The sequence below is a fragment of the Pungitius pungitius genome, chromosome 13, assembly GCF_949316345.1.
Source record: "Pungitius pungitius chromosome 13, fPunPun2.1, whole genome shotgun sequence".
In the NCBI taxonomy this organism is placed as follows: Eukaryota; Metazoa; Chordata; class Actinopteri; order Perciformes; family Gasterosteidae; genus Pungitius; species Pungitius pungitius.
Window position 1 is genome coordinate 13,644,889 of NC_084912.1, and position 16,521 is coordinate 13,661,409.

At 44.0% G+C, this 16,521-nt stretch overlaps 1 protein-coding gene across 1 annotated transcript; it reads left to right on the plus strand.

The window, feature by feature from the left end:
- Nucleotides 1–1,961: 1,961 nt before the first annotated feature.
- rhoq (ras homolog family member Q) lies at nucleotides 1,962–14,882 on the plus strand. Its single transcript, XM_037465950.2, has 5 exons — nucleotides 1,962–2,479; nucleotides 2,780–2,838; nucleotides 9,950–10,114; nucleotides 11,838–11,933; nucleotides 12,909–14,882. Exons 1-5 carry the CDS (start codon nucleotides 2,338–2,340, stop codon nucleotides 13,068–13,070), a joined length of 624 nt encoding a protein of 207 aa, XP_037321847.1. The 5' UTR covers nucleotides 1,962–2,337; the 3' UTR covers nucleotides 13,071–14,882.
- The last annotated feature ends 1,639 nt before the right edge of the window (nucleotides 14,883–16,521 follow it).

Sequence of the window (16,521 nt, forward strand, 5' to 3'; positions counted from 1 at the left end):
TACATCACGTGAGAGATTTAAAAAGATAAAAGATATTACAACGTATCTATTCAACCACGTAATGTAATTCAACAAGTACAGTGTAAATCCCTAAATGAAGTAGAATGGGATAGGGAAATGAATTGAAAAATGTCCCAATTCCTTTTGGCTGGGCACTTGTTTGATGATAACAAACGTAATAGATGGACTGTGAGTACCCAGAGGGATATAACATCATCAGCAGTCAGTACTGGACAACAAAGGTTTTTGCAAAATTGATGGACATATGCAGCAAAAATGTATGCAAAACCCTTCCAGACCTATACTTACATATAATCTATCCCCATTCTCAATTTGAATTATTCCCTTATGAGTAATACAATAATAATAAATTAGCTCATGAGGTATTTGTCAACACACACATATTCAGTGTTAAGTTTGTTGAGGTTTCAAAACAGCTGGATGACTAACTGCAGTCTATGGACCATCAGCCAAGATATCCACCAATACATGGATTCAGAGGTGAGTTTCCACCAGAAACAGAAGAAAAGGGAATAAAAAGACAAGCAGCATTGAGGCTTTGCTGATTTTCTATGAAGTGATTTTTACAGGAAAATAAATGTGTGAATGAAAATAGAAAATGTAATAGTATTCAACCGTATTTAGCCTGTGTGAGCAAGGTATTTTATTATATTTTATTTATATATTCGATTCGGACAGCGTGACTGATTCAGGGTCAAGAGACGCTGGTAGAAATTATTTCAGGATTTTTGTAATGTCAAAGTCCCAACGACAGGCTGGCAGATGTCTGTACGAGTCCTGCAACACCCGCCCGGCCCCCGGATTCCAGGCCCTCACTTGAGGAACACTTGACCTAGAGAGCAGAGAGATTAACTGAGACGGAAGAAGCACATGCACACGTGTTTGTGTGTGTGTGTGTGTGTGTTTTTGCACATTCTTTTCCATTTATAGAGAAACATGCTTTCTGGAGATACAGTGCGTATTCTTGGAGACAGCCCACCACTGAACTGCTGGCCATCTAGGGAACCCACTGCTTCCTTTATTCTCCCCCTTAACGTTCCTTCTTGGGGAGGATATATCGTGTACCGATGTGTAAATTGAAATTTGAGTGAATTGAACCCAGCAAATTGGCCAGCAGAGGTCAAATTTCTCTCTGTACACTCCTTCTTTCCCACACACACATCTTCCTGTGGCGCTTCCATCTGCACCTCCCCATGCACTCCTGTCTCGCACATCCCATCCATCTATTACACACGCACACACACACACACACACACACACACACACACACACACACACAAACAGTAGCACAGCATGTCTATCTCTATACCCATTTATCCTCTTCAACCACAAAGTCATGTGAGAAGCACACAGAGACTTCCCTAAATTTAGATCTTTTTAAGACATCTGAAAGTTCCACATGCAGGCGGGGCGTGTACTTACTGTCTGATGTGACAGATGCAGGTCTAACCAAATTGAAAATAATATAGCATCAGTAATGTCTTTATTTGGGGATAGAGTTTAAAGTTACTCATAGTGGGTTTAGGGTGAGGTTAAATCTACTGTTAGGATATTCCTGAGTGGACTTATTCTCCAGACTAAACTCTTGGATACTATGGACAGGTACCCTAAAGCCTAAAAGGCTTTGGAAGGTGCCCAAGGTGGCGCTCACTTCGTCTCGCTTGCTTGATATCACTATTTAAGGCGCTATATGAATAAAGTTAGGATCATTGCTCCTTCTTATTAGCATCTCCAGGGTCCTGTTCTAAGGCAACGCCCTTTTCATACGTCTAAAGACTAATATAATGTAGGCCAGTGATTGCATAGCAGCTTTCCTGAATGTATGGTGTCATCTCTCACGCCTCCCCACCAGGCAGAGTGCACTTTATCGGGAGCCCCTCGCTTTCCAACCAAAGCTCCGCCTCTCCAAGCGAGCGCACCCACCTTGTCCACCGGCGGCAGCACAGTGCGCGCAGGCTGCGAGGCGGAGCGGAGGCGCGGGCGCACGCGAGAGAGAGAGGGAGAGGGAGGGGTGGAGAGGGAGAGAAACAGAGAGAGTGAGTGAGAGAAAGAGGGAGAGAGGCGGCCTACTTCACGATCACTTTTGGGGAGGAGGCTACAACTGTCCCCGCTGGTGGTGGTGGTGAAAGATGCGGTTTCATTCCGACTCTGTGCGCCGCGCGGTCCGCCTCAGACGCTGGTGATGCCCGCCGCGCAGGGATCACCACCCAGCAGCAGCAGCAGCAGCAGCAGGAGCAGCAGGAGGAGCAGGAGGAGCAGGAAGAGGTGGGGGTCAGGACAACAGTGCGTCGGGGTGCCGACGGTGAGCTCGGGACCATGGCCAACGGAACCGGTACTATCATGTTAAAATGCGTTGTGGTGGGAGACGGTGCGGTGGGCAAAACGTGTCTCCTGATGAGCTATGCCAACGACGCCTTCCCAGAGGAGTATGTGCCCACAGTGTTTGATCATTATGCAGGTAGGAAACACGTTGTTTCTTCTTTCGTCAAGTCGTACGTTTCGCAATAATATCGCGTCATGTGATCTGCTTCCATTCCGTGGTTTGTTGCGCTAAATAAAATCTAATAAGAGTGAGTGAATTCCCCGTTTCCTCTGCCACGCTTCTCCCCCTCAACCTGCATTGGCCTGCATCTGTTGCTATAATCAAAACCACTTGTTTGCCCCCCCCCCCCCACCCACCCGACACACACTTCTCCCCTCCTCCCCCTTCCCCCCACCCCACCCTCCTCTCAACGTGCTCTTTGTCATTTCCTCGCAGTCAGTGTCAACGTCGGTGGGAAGCAGTACTTGCTGGGACTGTACGACACAGCTGGTCAGGTACAGTTGATTTTATCTTCGTCTCCCTGGCCAAGTGGCAAGCATGTCAAGGACAAGCTGGGCCACACACACATACTGCCTCTCAATCTATCTCGGTCTCCAAAGGCCCCCACAGGGCCCATATTCAGGCCAGACACTAAGCTGCAACAGGTGACGTTTTTTTATGCACATGGGTTTACTGCCAGAGTGTGCCGTGGACAGTGATGGCTAGTGACGGGGAGGGGGGGGGGGGGGGGGTCAATAGATCTATTATGTGGAGAACAGGGCTCTTATGTCCAGTAGTGATGTCACAGGTTTGTTAAACAGGGCTGCCCCTAATGCATGGCTTCTTCTTCACAATGTGCCATTCAGCAGGCAAGAGTTAAAACTGTATTGAAAACCCAACCGCCCACACACACACACACACACACACACACACACACACTCTCTCACACAATCATGTTCCCACTCAGCCGAAGAGCCAATGAAAACACAAAAAGGCAGCGGAAGTCATGTTAACACTCAAAAGACACAGATTCATTGAGGGCCATCGGAACAAGACGTGGTGCATTATGCAGGCAGCAGAAGGGTAAAAACGGTCAGTCATTGGGTTTGTGTGATGACATCAGAATAACAAAAACCCTTACTTACCCCCATCAACATCAGGCTTTTGTCTGCATTGGGAAAGGTCAGTCACACACACACACACACACACACACACACACACACACACACACACACACACACACGCCAACAAATGACTCTGCAGTGGTCACAAGTATTGATCGGTTGCAGCTCCAATAGGCAGTGATGAAAACATGACATAATATATAAACACTACCATTTTTCTGCCGTGCGAAGCAATGTGACTCATGTTGAGGTTAATATACAGCCCAAAATAAGGTATTTGGACAATCATTATAATTTATTAAGGTGAAAAATGTAACATTGTATACTATTCTCGAAGCCACCATACTCAGTCAGAAAGCTGATTGTCAAACATTTCATATTCAAACTCGACAGAAACAAAGTAAAACTCATCTTTGGTGGTTTCCCGTTATTCCAAAAAGCACCAATTCCGTTTTGAGAGTTACATACATATATATATATAAATAAAAGAGGAAGTTGTAACCAGTATAACATTTTCACCCCACAGCAGTATTTCCCTGAGCCTGACCAGGTAGTTTTCTGTGTAGACAGAAGTTTAGTTTAGTGTAAATTGGAAACTTTTCAGCATTTTGGTAATAATTACAAGACTCCCTTTAATCTGTGCACATCTCTTCCTGCGGGACACATTTAACTGTGTGAATTCGGAACGAGTCACAAGAGCAAAAAAGAAGAAACGTCAATATTCAGCCGAGCACGAGTCCATGAATAGCAAATCACGGCCCCCTCCTTCCCACCCGACATCTACCTGTGGCTGTGTCGTATTTCTGGACCCGGTGGAGGTGTTACAACCCGCTCGAAAGGAAGAGGAACACGTCCGCGTTATCTACTCTTCCTTGTTTGATGTTGTCAGTGTGTTTGTGTCGGAGGTTTTTTGTTTCTTTTTAGCTGATTCAGAGTGTCTCTGGAATGGAGAAGTCCTCCCAAATGTCTGCCTTGGTTGCTGCAGGCCACCGAGAGTAGAGTTACCGCTCTACCCCCCCCCCCCCCCCTTCGACTCCGCTGACCTCTTTATGTGGAGCATAAGGCCAGCTGGTAATGTTTATAGCTGCAGCCTCTGATCAAAGACCTGGCGCCCCAAAGAGAGAGGGGGGAGACAGTGAAATGAAGACAGAAAATACGAAGAGAAAGAGTGAGAGGGGGGCGTGGGGGGGCAGATGGGGGAGCAGGGGGTGGAACTGCCCAGAATTGGTTAATTCAGTCCTCTCGATTTCCTTTTTCCTTTTCTTTCTTCCTCCCTACGACTCAGTTCCACGTCAACCCCGTTGACCCCCCCATCATCTCCTCTATCTGGCCTGGGAGACATGTGTCCAATTGGACTCGATCTCCTACGTAATATTGGTATGCCGGGCCTGCTTTGCTGTTCCACAAGGGCATGGGCAGCATTAAAGACGCGAGCCCCCCCTTACACGTCAGGGCCGCAGCGTCCCTGCTGTGGGTCTGCACGCTCGCCACGTCGCTCCCTCAAGCCGCCGCCTATTGACTTATTCCACGTGGAAGTTCTGCGGCGTCTGTTTTTTGGCAAATATGATGGGGGAGCAGGAGGGGGAAAGCGTTCAGTCGTTCAGTCTTCTCACTGCACTCAAGGAAATCCAGCACCGCTGCACGAGGAGGAGCAGGAGGAAACAGGAAGTGGACGCTAAGTGCCAATGGGTGGCAATGGAGACGCTTTAGGTAGGGGGGGGGGGGGGGGAGTTGTGATGCTGTTCGTGCCACCGGTGCCGTGACGACCCGACCCCTCAACTGCTTTAACACTGTGATCACTTTTCCCACTTCACCCCCCCCCCCCCTGCCTTCTTACTGTGTGACACAGCCCGATGAGTCCATTTGGACTCAGCAAACCAAAGAGGCCCAGTGACCCCCTAGACGTCCCAGTGGGGGCGAGGGGGGGTCAGGGGTGAGAGTTGAAAGCGGGAGACTGGAAATGGCTTCACCCAGCAAGGGAACTTGACACCTCTCTGCTGCTTGGACACAGAGGGAGTGTATGCTGTATGCTTTACCTCACACTCCCTCTATGCCTCAGATATTCTCCTTTAGCTGGTTACGAAGTTAGGGAAACTCTTTGCATTCATAAATAAGTTCTAGAAAATGTTGTGAAATACCAACATTAATTCAAGCTAAGCAAGGGAACCCACTAGTCTGTCAAGGTTGTCTCTGTTAAAGGTTGATGATGACCGGTCAGTCACCAAGGCAGAGCCGGTAGATCGCCTGCCATTGGGGAAGAAATCACGTTAGCATGGTGCTAATCAGCGATCCTTGCTGACTAACGGACAAATTTCATTTCATTCTAAAGCAACCCTGGCTGACTCCAATCAGTGCAAGTCATTGCCTCCATCAACAGCAATTTAGTAATGCACTTCCATAACGTTGCCACACTCAAGATTATTCATCATTGGAAGGAACCCCTATGAGATACAAGAACCTATAACTATAAGCGAGGGCCAACTGCTAATGTTTTACAAGAAACTTACATGCTACGAGGTTTTGGTCTTGTCATTAGAAAGCTGAAGTATGTTATCAGCCGTTAGAATTTCGTGGTCTAAGCTGAAGCTAAAATAAGCTCTGATGACATCATGAGGGACATCCATAAGTCACATAAGACATTTCTACAGCTGTTTCCACATGCTGAGCATAGTAGTTGTAGCAGTACAGTATTTCTCAGTGTGAGTAAACTAACCTTTCATGTGTAAAATCAATGGCATTCACCTTTTGATATTTTTTTCCCAAATAACTGGTATTTGTTTTCTGTCACTGATCCAGTGGTTCCAAACTGTTTTCGTCAGGGCCCCCCTTAAGGATACAGGGACACTGTAAGACTTTAGGGTTGGTGATGAAGCCTGCGACCCCCCTGTCGCCCAACGCAACCCCCCCCCTGGGCTTTGGAAACCACTGCACTAATCATATTTGCTACCCAAAGTAGTATATTTAGTAGTATTGAATGCAACATCGCTAAAAGCATATACATGAATAGGGTTCCCTCAAATGATCCATCACAGATTCTTAATGTATGTCGTGCTTTACACAGCCAGTATGCCAGTACCATCAACTGCCATTAAAGGCAACATTAAACTGTCGGATCTTTGAAAGGAGCACGGCAGGATGTGATCTCACTACACACGCATGAATAGACAGAGTGCATCAAGGCTCAAACTACAATTAATGATCATTAATCACCATGAAAGGGCCAGAGAAATAATAACGACCATAAATAGCTTTTTTAATCTTTTATCCCTTAGGTGAAATCCAGTTTTGCGAAATGTGCAGATTTGCAGATCAGAGGCCAAACTCGGTGAAAAGAAGCGTCTTTTGTCTGGACTTGCGTTCCCACCCGGCGGCCGTGGAAGAGCAGGCGTCTCCGGCTCTGTTTTATGGAGCCCCGAGGAGGCGATAGACGTCGGGAAAGGAGACATGGAAGAGAGAGGCAGAGAGAGGCAGAGAGAGGGAGAGGGGGAGGCGGAGGGAATGACGCACAGATATCATTGCACTCATATGTCACTGAGTCAACAGTCACACGGCACCAATGAAGACGCAGCCACTGGTGGAAATGCGAGGAGGGAAGTTAGCGGTGGGTAGCGAAGCCCCCTTTTGTACCGCCTTAAAAAGACGACGGATTCACTCCTAAACTGTACCAACGAACACGTGTGTGTAAACATTTCAGGGTGCTGATCGAACATGAGATTGAGCTACGCAGGAGTACACAGACCAGTCTGCGTCTCCTTAAATGCCCTCTTGAGGGGCCAGTGGGTACAATGCCCTTGGTAGTGTGTCAGGGGGGGGGGGGGGGACTAAGAAAACAGAGTGAGAGGCGGCGATGGGTCTCAGAGAGGCTCAGCGCCAAGTCACAGAAAACTGCTGAGTGGCTTATTTGCGTGTCCCTTTATGTCTGCAGCTCGCGTGGAGAACGGACGGTTCACTTGTGTGAGCAAAGGTCACGCACACACACACGCACGCACACACACACACACACACACACACACACACACACACACACACGCACGCACACAGCCGACATGATCCCATGGGTCTGATATTCAGGGCGGATAAAAGCACATAATGTATCGATGCTAAAGCAGTGTGTGCTGTTCCATATTCTCCCCAGGAGGGTATAAGCAGCCTGACATTAGTATCTAGGCTTGTCTTGATGTAAATGAGTTTACAGAGCAGACTTTGCTCTACCGACTGCATACCTCGTTGCATCAACGCAACGTACTGTATCTTTCGCTGGCTTGATTAGCAACGTAACTTTCTATCTAGTTATTTAATCAAAAAAACATGATAGTAAAAGTTCTTTCTTGAACTCGGATGCATTTATTTAACTTAAAATGTAATTTCACACAAAATAGTCTACAGCCCTGGTAGCAAATCTTTGAGGCCGTCCGTAGACGCGCTGCTTTGAGATAACTGCTAATGTTTGTGTTCAGGGTTAAAAGCCGCTAACGTCATGAGTTAAGATAAGGATAACGTTTCCCCCTTCATGTTTTCCATCTCAAAAGGGTTCGGGCACACATACACACACACACACACACATGCACGCGCACACCTACATGCACATACATGCACCATTTTCCCATATCCTGACCAAAAGTTTGTCAAAAAAATATGGATGCTAAATGATCATGCTGTCAAGTTATAGCAGTAAAAGCAGTGGTGGTAGTACTGATGGTAGAAGCAGTTATAATGGTAGAAGAGAGAAAGAGAGAAAGACGGACAGAGACAAGGGAAATTCAAGTTCCCCTAGACGCAAAACTACCCAAGACTTTCCCAAACGCTGAGATAAGGTTTATATGTCTATGTGGGTAGAAATACCACTCTTCCGGCAGTTTCAAGAACTTTTCTGAGAATTGTGTCACCAGATTTACATTGGTCTTTATGGGGCAAGAGTTAGACTTTGTCTGGCTCTCAGTCTGCTAGATTCCATAGTCACATGGGGACGACCAGCACAAGATGGCCTCTCTGTTGTTTCCAAAAAATGATGCAGGAAGAGTGAAAATTGTGGAAATGTTGGCAAAAAATAAATATTTTCCTAACCAGATTCTGAAGGTGCTCTCCAGGATTTTAGTCCTCACTTCAGGCCGCCCCCGTACACACACAGGCAAATCTCAGAAACACATAAACAGTGAAACTGATACAAGATGAATACATATATTGGATAGTGTCGGGTAGGCTGTTGCTCACACTAAAGCAACTCAAATGACTCTGACTGTCAAAACACTCTGGTCATCATCTGACAATCTGACAATTCCCCACCTGCTGGCACTCAAAGAGCATCAGAAGCATGATTTAAAATCCCGGCATCATCCTCTACTCATTTGGAAGTAAGAGGATGAGCAATTTTGTAAGCACAGTCATCTAGAGCATCAGCTGGCTGTCCCACTGCTGTTTGGAGAATCCTCAGCTGCTCCTCTGCATAACCATTTCCCACAATGCATTGAGTGAGAAAGACTTGTTTCTGGGGTTATAGCAGTGTGATCGCATTGGACTGTTTGGACTGTCACTCAATTTAATTCAATTGAAGAAGAGGGTGTGTCCAAACCTTTGAGTGGTACTGAATTTGGCAGAGAACGGGACTCCCTGAAGGCATCGGAATGAATTACAGCACGCTGTCGCACCTTTACAACCGTCTTCGGCGAAGTGGGATCCAATTCGCCTTGAATTCAGGGATGTGGGCAACACAGCTTCCCAGGGAAGAGAGAGTGAGAGTGATTCACTGGGTCCGATTTGGTCTGGTTGAGTCATGTCTCATACGATGGAGACCCATTGATCGCCCTCCTCTTCGCGCTAGCAGGCAGAACAAAAATCCAGATCCGGCTCCACGGACGAAGAGGCTGTGAATGTTCCCATGTCTGTGCAACCCGGACATTCTTCCAAGAGATTTCATCTCCAGTGAGGACAGGAGGGCTCGTGATCCGAGGGACAAAGTGCAGCCTGGGAATCAGCCGCATGAGTTTGGTAGAGGGCAGTGTGTCGGGTTTTGGGGGCCTTGTGCTAAACAAGATATCTTAATGTTTAGTGAGTTCATTTAATTTTACTGTATTTTTTTATATATTGTGCATTTTTATAATTCTTATTATTCCTTCACCGTTATTTATTAATGCTGCTGCAGCAGGATATTTTTCCCTCGGGATGAATAAAGTAACTATCTATCATATCTGTTAACATTTCCGTCCGCTCTGGCGTGAAGATCATCCTCTTCACAATCTTTTCTCTTCATTGCTCAATTACGAAGCACGTTCCTTCAGGCGTGTCCTTCCTGTCATTCCACATCGCTCCTTTAAATTGCCGAGGAGATAGCTGAGCACGGGAGAAAAAGACTGTCTGTCTTCGGAGCTCTTTTTTTTTTCACGCACTTTAATTCGCGCGCGGTAATTTCTCAGGTGTTGATAAAATGGAAATGAATCACGTCTGCTCACCTTTCCAACCTCCCCTGAGGCCAGATGCTAAGTATTTCTGTCGCGTCCTCCTCCAGGAGGACTACGACCGCCTGAGGCCGCTGTCCTACCCGATGACCGATGTCTTCCTCATCTGCTTCTCAGTGGTAAACCAGGCCAGCTTCCAGAACGTACGTGAGGAATGGGAGCCTGAGTTGCAGGAGTATGCACCCAGTGTCCCTTACTTGCTCATTGGCACCCAGGTGAGTTAGTAATACCGTTAACCATTCCTTCATGCCAGCTTCAGATGACTCCTTACATGTGGTGCCTGGATACAATATCACCATCCGTCACATGGCACCTGCCCTGTATCAACGCGATAAGACATAAAGTGTCAGGTTTTAGGCCGGATTGAAATAGAAAAGCTGTGACTCATTTGGCTTTTTGCTGTGGTTACTGTTGAGGATCACACAAGCTCACCATCAGCCATCAACTCAAAAAGGCCTCAGAGCAATTAGTTAAATCCAGAGACCCTTTGGGTATGTTTCCAAACCCTAAAGGAAGTTTGCATGATGCACATGGAGTAGCACCAACACGCACAACAGAAGGTTCTTCAGTTCTGACCGTGTATTCTGCAAAGAGTCGAATGTTCTAATTGTTTCAGTCATTTTTAAGGAAAAATGCCAAGCTAATAGCTAAATACTACTGCTGTTACTAGCTTAAAATGGGAGGATTATTTATTTTTCTTTGTCGTATATTGTTATGATTGTTTTGAATGTCTTTGGGTTTTTACTGTTGCGCAAAATGTAATTGCCCTCTTCCACTGTTTTCACAAAATGCATTTAAGCATTTAAAAACAAAGCTAGCAGGAACTGGATCCAGCAAGATTGGATCCTTTTAAGAGAGAACAAAAAGATGGGCACCACCAACCACCCTATCTGAAGGCAGGGATGAAGTGGATTACTTGACTGCCATCTTGCTTTTCAATATTAGAAAAGGTTAGCAGTGACAACGTAGTAGTGTTGTGTTGAATAAGAGTTCATTCATTCAATCAGAATATTTGGAGCAGCCAGCAGAGACGTGGCTGGTGTCCTCGGGCTGAGCTGTCTCATACAGGGTTAAGGAGTTAAGTGGTTTCATGCAGGAGAATACTTTGCCTCAAAGGGATTCATTTTATCAGAAATGTTTAAAACAGCAATTTCATAAGCTCGGATTTTGATCTTAAATAGATGCATCACTAAACATATAGATGTTAAGAGATGACAAAATCATTTAAAAATCAATTCTTTATTAAGTCTTACAGTCTCAATACCACATGTCCAAAAATGAGCACTCACTTGTGGGTGGTTTTCGGTCTGTGTTCCCTGGTAACCAAATACCTGTGTGGCCAAGGCCCAGCGGGGATGAGCGAGGTCTGATTAATCGTGTGTCAGCTGATGTTTACGGCCCCTTCATCAGGTCCACTAATAACTTGCCCGCTGCTTTTGGTCTGATATGAACACATGAACAGACAGCCACACAACCACAAATCACACCAGTAGAGAAAAGGGTTGATGAAGGTCGCTCCGAGTGTCCAGGTGCATGCATTCATCATTATGTGGTTATTACCCAGATAGGAAAGAGTTATGTGTGCTGAGCATTGCAATGAACACAAGAAGAGTAAGGAACCTTGTGGTTAGCTGTGAAATAGCTTTGCACAAGAGCAGGAAGTGTGGGCCGACATGGCTTTGTTTCCTAATGAGAAAACCCACAGTTTACAGTTCAGCTCTCATGACTATGTTTAGCAGAGGAAAAGCGCTGTAAAGGCTGATTTTATGTTGTGAAATCAGGAGCCAACAAAAAACTATTTACAAAGTATGCAATTGATATCCACATATCAAACTCGAGGTATCCTCTAGTTTATAGAGTCTGAAGTCTGAAACTTTCCGTTTTTCTAATGACCAGCAGGTGAGTTAGCTCAGAAGAAATGTCCCTCGTTTGTTTCAGATTGACCTTCGTGATGACCCCAAGACCATTGCCAAACTGAATGACATGAAGGAGAAGCCCATTCCCACTGAGCAAGGACAGAAACTAGCAAAAGAGGTTTGTATGTTTGTCCAAAACAGAAGAAGACAAGTAGCTGGCGAAAAGAAAACAAAAGCTTACTGTTTTTACTTTCAGTGCTGTTGAAATCATCTGTCAGGTCCAGTTGGGTTCCTGTCTACTCCTGAGTATTCGGCCCACTGTCATTCCCTCAGTAAAATGCCTGGAATCAGACCCAATGTACATTGTTCGCCTCAAAGTGACCCCATTCTGGGTGAGCGGGAACATGGAGAGGAGAAGCTGTAGTTTTTAAATACCAAATGTGGTCGCTGATTAATTGCTGCTGTCACCCAGGAACAGAGATGCAGGTCAAACTTTCAGAAATGACACAGAAATGTCTTTTGGCAACAAAACGTATGATTTAGTCACAAAGGGCAAGAGTCCATGTAAAATCATTCAGAATTTGAATGGGCCCTGTTTTTAGCCTCCTGTTAAGCGTATAAGCATCAAGGGTTCATCTTTCAAAAATATGGTTTCTGAATCCGTCCTCATAGAGAGATCCATCCTCTGCCGCTGTGCCTGAGGTGTCTTCCTTTTGTTTTGGACAGAGGATGTTGCATGTGCACAGATTGTAAAGCCCTCTGAAGCAATTTGCCATCGCACTTAGGTAATGAGGTGGATGTCTTCCATGGCCTTTAGGCATGAATGAAATCCTTTCTTATGGCTGCAGATAGTTTTGTTAGAACCCCCTTAAGATCAACTGTTTTTGCAAACCATTTTTCATGAATTAAACAAACAAGCCTCACATATGCTGTTGAAGGGCTTCTTTTACCTACAGAACCAGGCTAGCTGTTTTCCCTCCATACCCAGTCTTTATGCTAAGCTAAGATAAGCTAACAAGCTGCTAGCTATAGCTGTAGCCTGCTACGGAGAGAGTGGATTCCTTTACATTTAATTATAACTGCTGCTAGTTTACCAGAGTTTTGCACTGGATTGTATGGACTGATGGTCCATCCTTCCTTTTCTTGTCATCAGATCGGTGCATGTTGCTACGTGGAATGTTCAGCTTTGACCCAGAAGGGCCTGAAGACGGTGTTCGACGAGGCGATCATCGCAATCCTGACCCCTAAGAAAAAGAAGGGAGCTTTAAAGAGAAGACTGGGACCCCGCTGCATCAACTGCTGCCTGATCACGTGATACGTACCAGGAGAACATGCGGAAACCGAGCATGTAACCAAACCTCGGCAAGAGGCGAAAAAACGACAAGAGCAAAATGCACAGACGGCAGAGTGAGACAAAAAGCCTGAAAAGGACTAACAGGAGCTGCTTTTCAGCTGCGAGGCTCTTGAAAGGCCGTAACTCTCGTCCTCTGTCCAGCACAGGTTGATGATGCAGTTTACAACCAAAGGAGCACAAAACCCAAGTCAGCTTCTTCTTTTGAAAGACTTTTGCCTCCAAAGTACCTTCTTTTATAACCATTTTTATTCATTTGTTTTCTGGTACAAAATTGTTGTACGGTGTCATGGGAAAGAAATAACACAAAATGACATTTTAGCTTTAAGAAAAATACTATATTTTAAGTTCATGTTATGTCTTTGGTTTTGAAAGGTAGATTACTGATTTGTGCATTTGTCTTCATGAGAGCAGATCGGAGAAAGTCTGCAGTTGATAAATAATGAGAGGCTTATTTAAGTGACACTGTGACAATAGACACGTTACATTTCTGGACACGGAGCGCTGCAAGGAAAACGTCTTTGTTAGCAATTAAAAAGACAGCAAGAACTTTCCTTTGGATTTCGGGGGTGTTGGAAAAAATAATGTTTAGAACACTGGCTTGTTTTGTTCGCAAATTAACACCACTTTTGGGATTTGTCCATTGTGAAAGCAATCCATCGAAGTAGAGAGCTAATTTTAGAATATAAACAAATTATTCTGCAGTGGCATAACAAATAAAAAAGTAACCAATGAACTTTTATAAGAAAGATATAAGATTCAGTGAGATATTGACTGAAGTCTTGTAGATTGCAGAACAAAACATTCTCCACTTATTCCAGGCATCCAACCCATTTTAAAAAAAACATTGAGACGAGGGAACCGGAGGATTGAAAATGCACTCTTTCATTTTGGGGTTTTAGGACTAATTCCTGAAGCGCTCCAAACGGCACAGTTTCCTCAGCCTCAGAGAGCCTGTTGGCCTCCAAAGTCTGTCCAGCCATTTGCTAACTGCGGACCTGCAAATGAAACCACACATCTTTTGATTTTGGAAGTTTTAGAGTCTCTTTTCGCCTTATGAAAACCCTAATTTATAGTGTGGCATGTCACGACATTTTGTAAGTTAAGGGCTGTGGTCTTTATCGGGAACTGAAGAGCTTTTTTGTCCATTTCAAAATATGATCTAGATCTAATCATTCTACATCTCTAAAGAGGTAGATCTAGAGAGGTGGTCTAGTTCTAGTTTGTGCAAATATTATTTTATCAGTTGTTTTTTCTTTTTTTTTTTGCTGTCCTGTAATAATACTTTATCCTTGTATCACCTTCAAGAAGGTTTAGAAGAAGAGGGATCTCATTTTAGAAATGAGACCGAATCACATCCAACGCCCAAAGAATCTAGCGCACACTTTCATCAAAACCCGGCTGTGACCCGGTAGTGTGAACATGAAGCACAGTGTGCGCCACGTTATGTCACGACACAAGAAAAGCACATTCCTCTGCTTTTAAATATAGTTCCCAGAGAAGGCTGATTGAAGCACACAAGATACACGCTGTCCCATCAGGCACAAGGACGAGCAGCATCTTACCACGAACAATCAACACTTAAAGGGAAAAACTGAAAAGAAACAGTTTATAAAAGATGAGGGCTGCAGCAGCTTTTTGTACAGGTGAAACTCGAAAAATTAGAATAAAAGGTGAAACTAATATATTATATATACTCATTACATGCAAAGTGAGATATTTCAAACCTTTATTTGATATAATTCTGATGATTATGGCTATATAATATATATATATTATATAGTATTATATATATATATATATATATATATATATATATATATATATATATATGTATATAATATATATATATATACTAATATATTAGTTTCACCTTTTAAGTTGAATTACTGAAAGTAATGAGCTTTTGCGTGATATTCAAATCTTTCGAGTTTCACCTGTACGTACAAAGTTGACTCAGTTTTCTGTCCATTTCAGAAATTTCTTATGCTTTTATTGTGCAACCTATGTAAAACATAAACGTATGAAAGGCTTTATATACAAACAAAAGTGCCAATTGCATCTTTTAGGCAACACTGTAGAACCAGTAAATCCCATAAGAACAAATAACAAACAAAACAAGAGTATGCTACAAAGATTTCAAGCCTACATTGTCTATCGTAACTGACGGTTGTGATCAAACTTTTCGTGCCAGCTCGTCTTATCATTGCACATTTGCTATTGGCTTTTTCTTTGTTTGTTTAAAAAGACATTAATGAACTCTTGCTTAAAGACGACCGTTCATTCTGTCGTGAGTCGGATTATACTGATTGATCAAAGCTTTAATGTAAAAGGTGCTCCTCCTCTCTGTCCCTGCCTGCCTTGTTACTACAGTCTTTGTGAGCAGCAGAGTACTTCTCACTTGGACAGTTTTCGCTTGCTCACGTTGTGTCAGGATACAGGACCTAAGTGCTGCAGCCATCAACGCTCCTCTCTTCTAAATAAATGTGTTTACTGTGTTAACAAACCGGCTTTGGAGGGTTTAACTTTTGTGAAATTAACTTCTGCATTGTTTATTCCTGGAACTAAGTACATTCATGCTCATCATGGTATCAGTGGGTTGACTTGATAAGAAGGTCAACTATGAGGCAAATGAATACATACCAATGTTTTGTGTTCATCAACGTATGCTCTGTTTATGAAGGTTCCTTGTCAACCCCTTGAACTTAGTGACATTTCCTCAACTTCTGTTGAGGAGGAGCTGTGTTGCTCTCTGGAGAAGGAGCGCCACTTGCTGGCTACTTTTAGCACGGCAGTTACATATTGTGCTTTTTTCTTCTTCTAAAGAGGTCACTTTAACATTGCTTTTGTTTTATGACTTTGTACTAGAGAAAATAATAACAACATGATTCTTATGAATGTTACTTAATTAGATGCATGTTAAAATAAAGTATTATTTTGTTGTAAAATGTATAGAAGACAGTAAGAAAGCAAATAAATAGTTAAAGAACTTAATAAAGGTATTAAACAAGAAAAACACATCCCCCCCAAAAGGAGACAGGAAAAAACTAAACTGGCAGATTTAGAGTGGACAGTCGGTGTGTAGAACTGCTGTCATTGATGAAAGAGTAGTGTCTTTTCTTTAGTTACAGCATGTGGGCCGGTCCTTACTGTACATCTTCACATAATCTAAAGCACTATGAGAACAGTATCAAGATTTTATCAAAACAGGGGGAGATTACAACCATAGACTGTATACTACAAGTGGACAGTGTTGCCGTGACGTTATCCTTGAGTTTGAGGACTGCTGTTTTGAAGTTTTGAGTTTGGTCATTTTGCCCTCGGCATTTTTAATAGGCCATCGCCATGTTTTTTTTTGCAATCGATTAACAGAAATTATTATGTTTGGAATGCATTGGAGGGACGAAGAGACGAC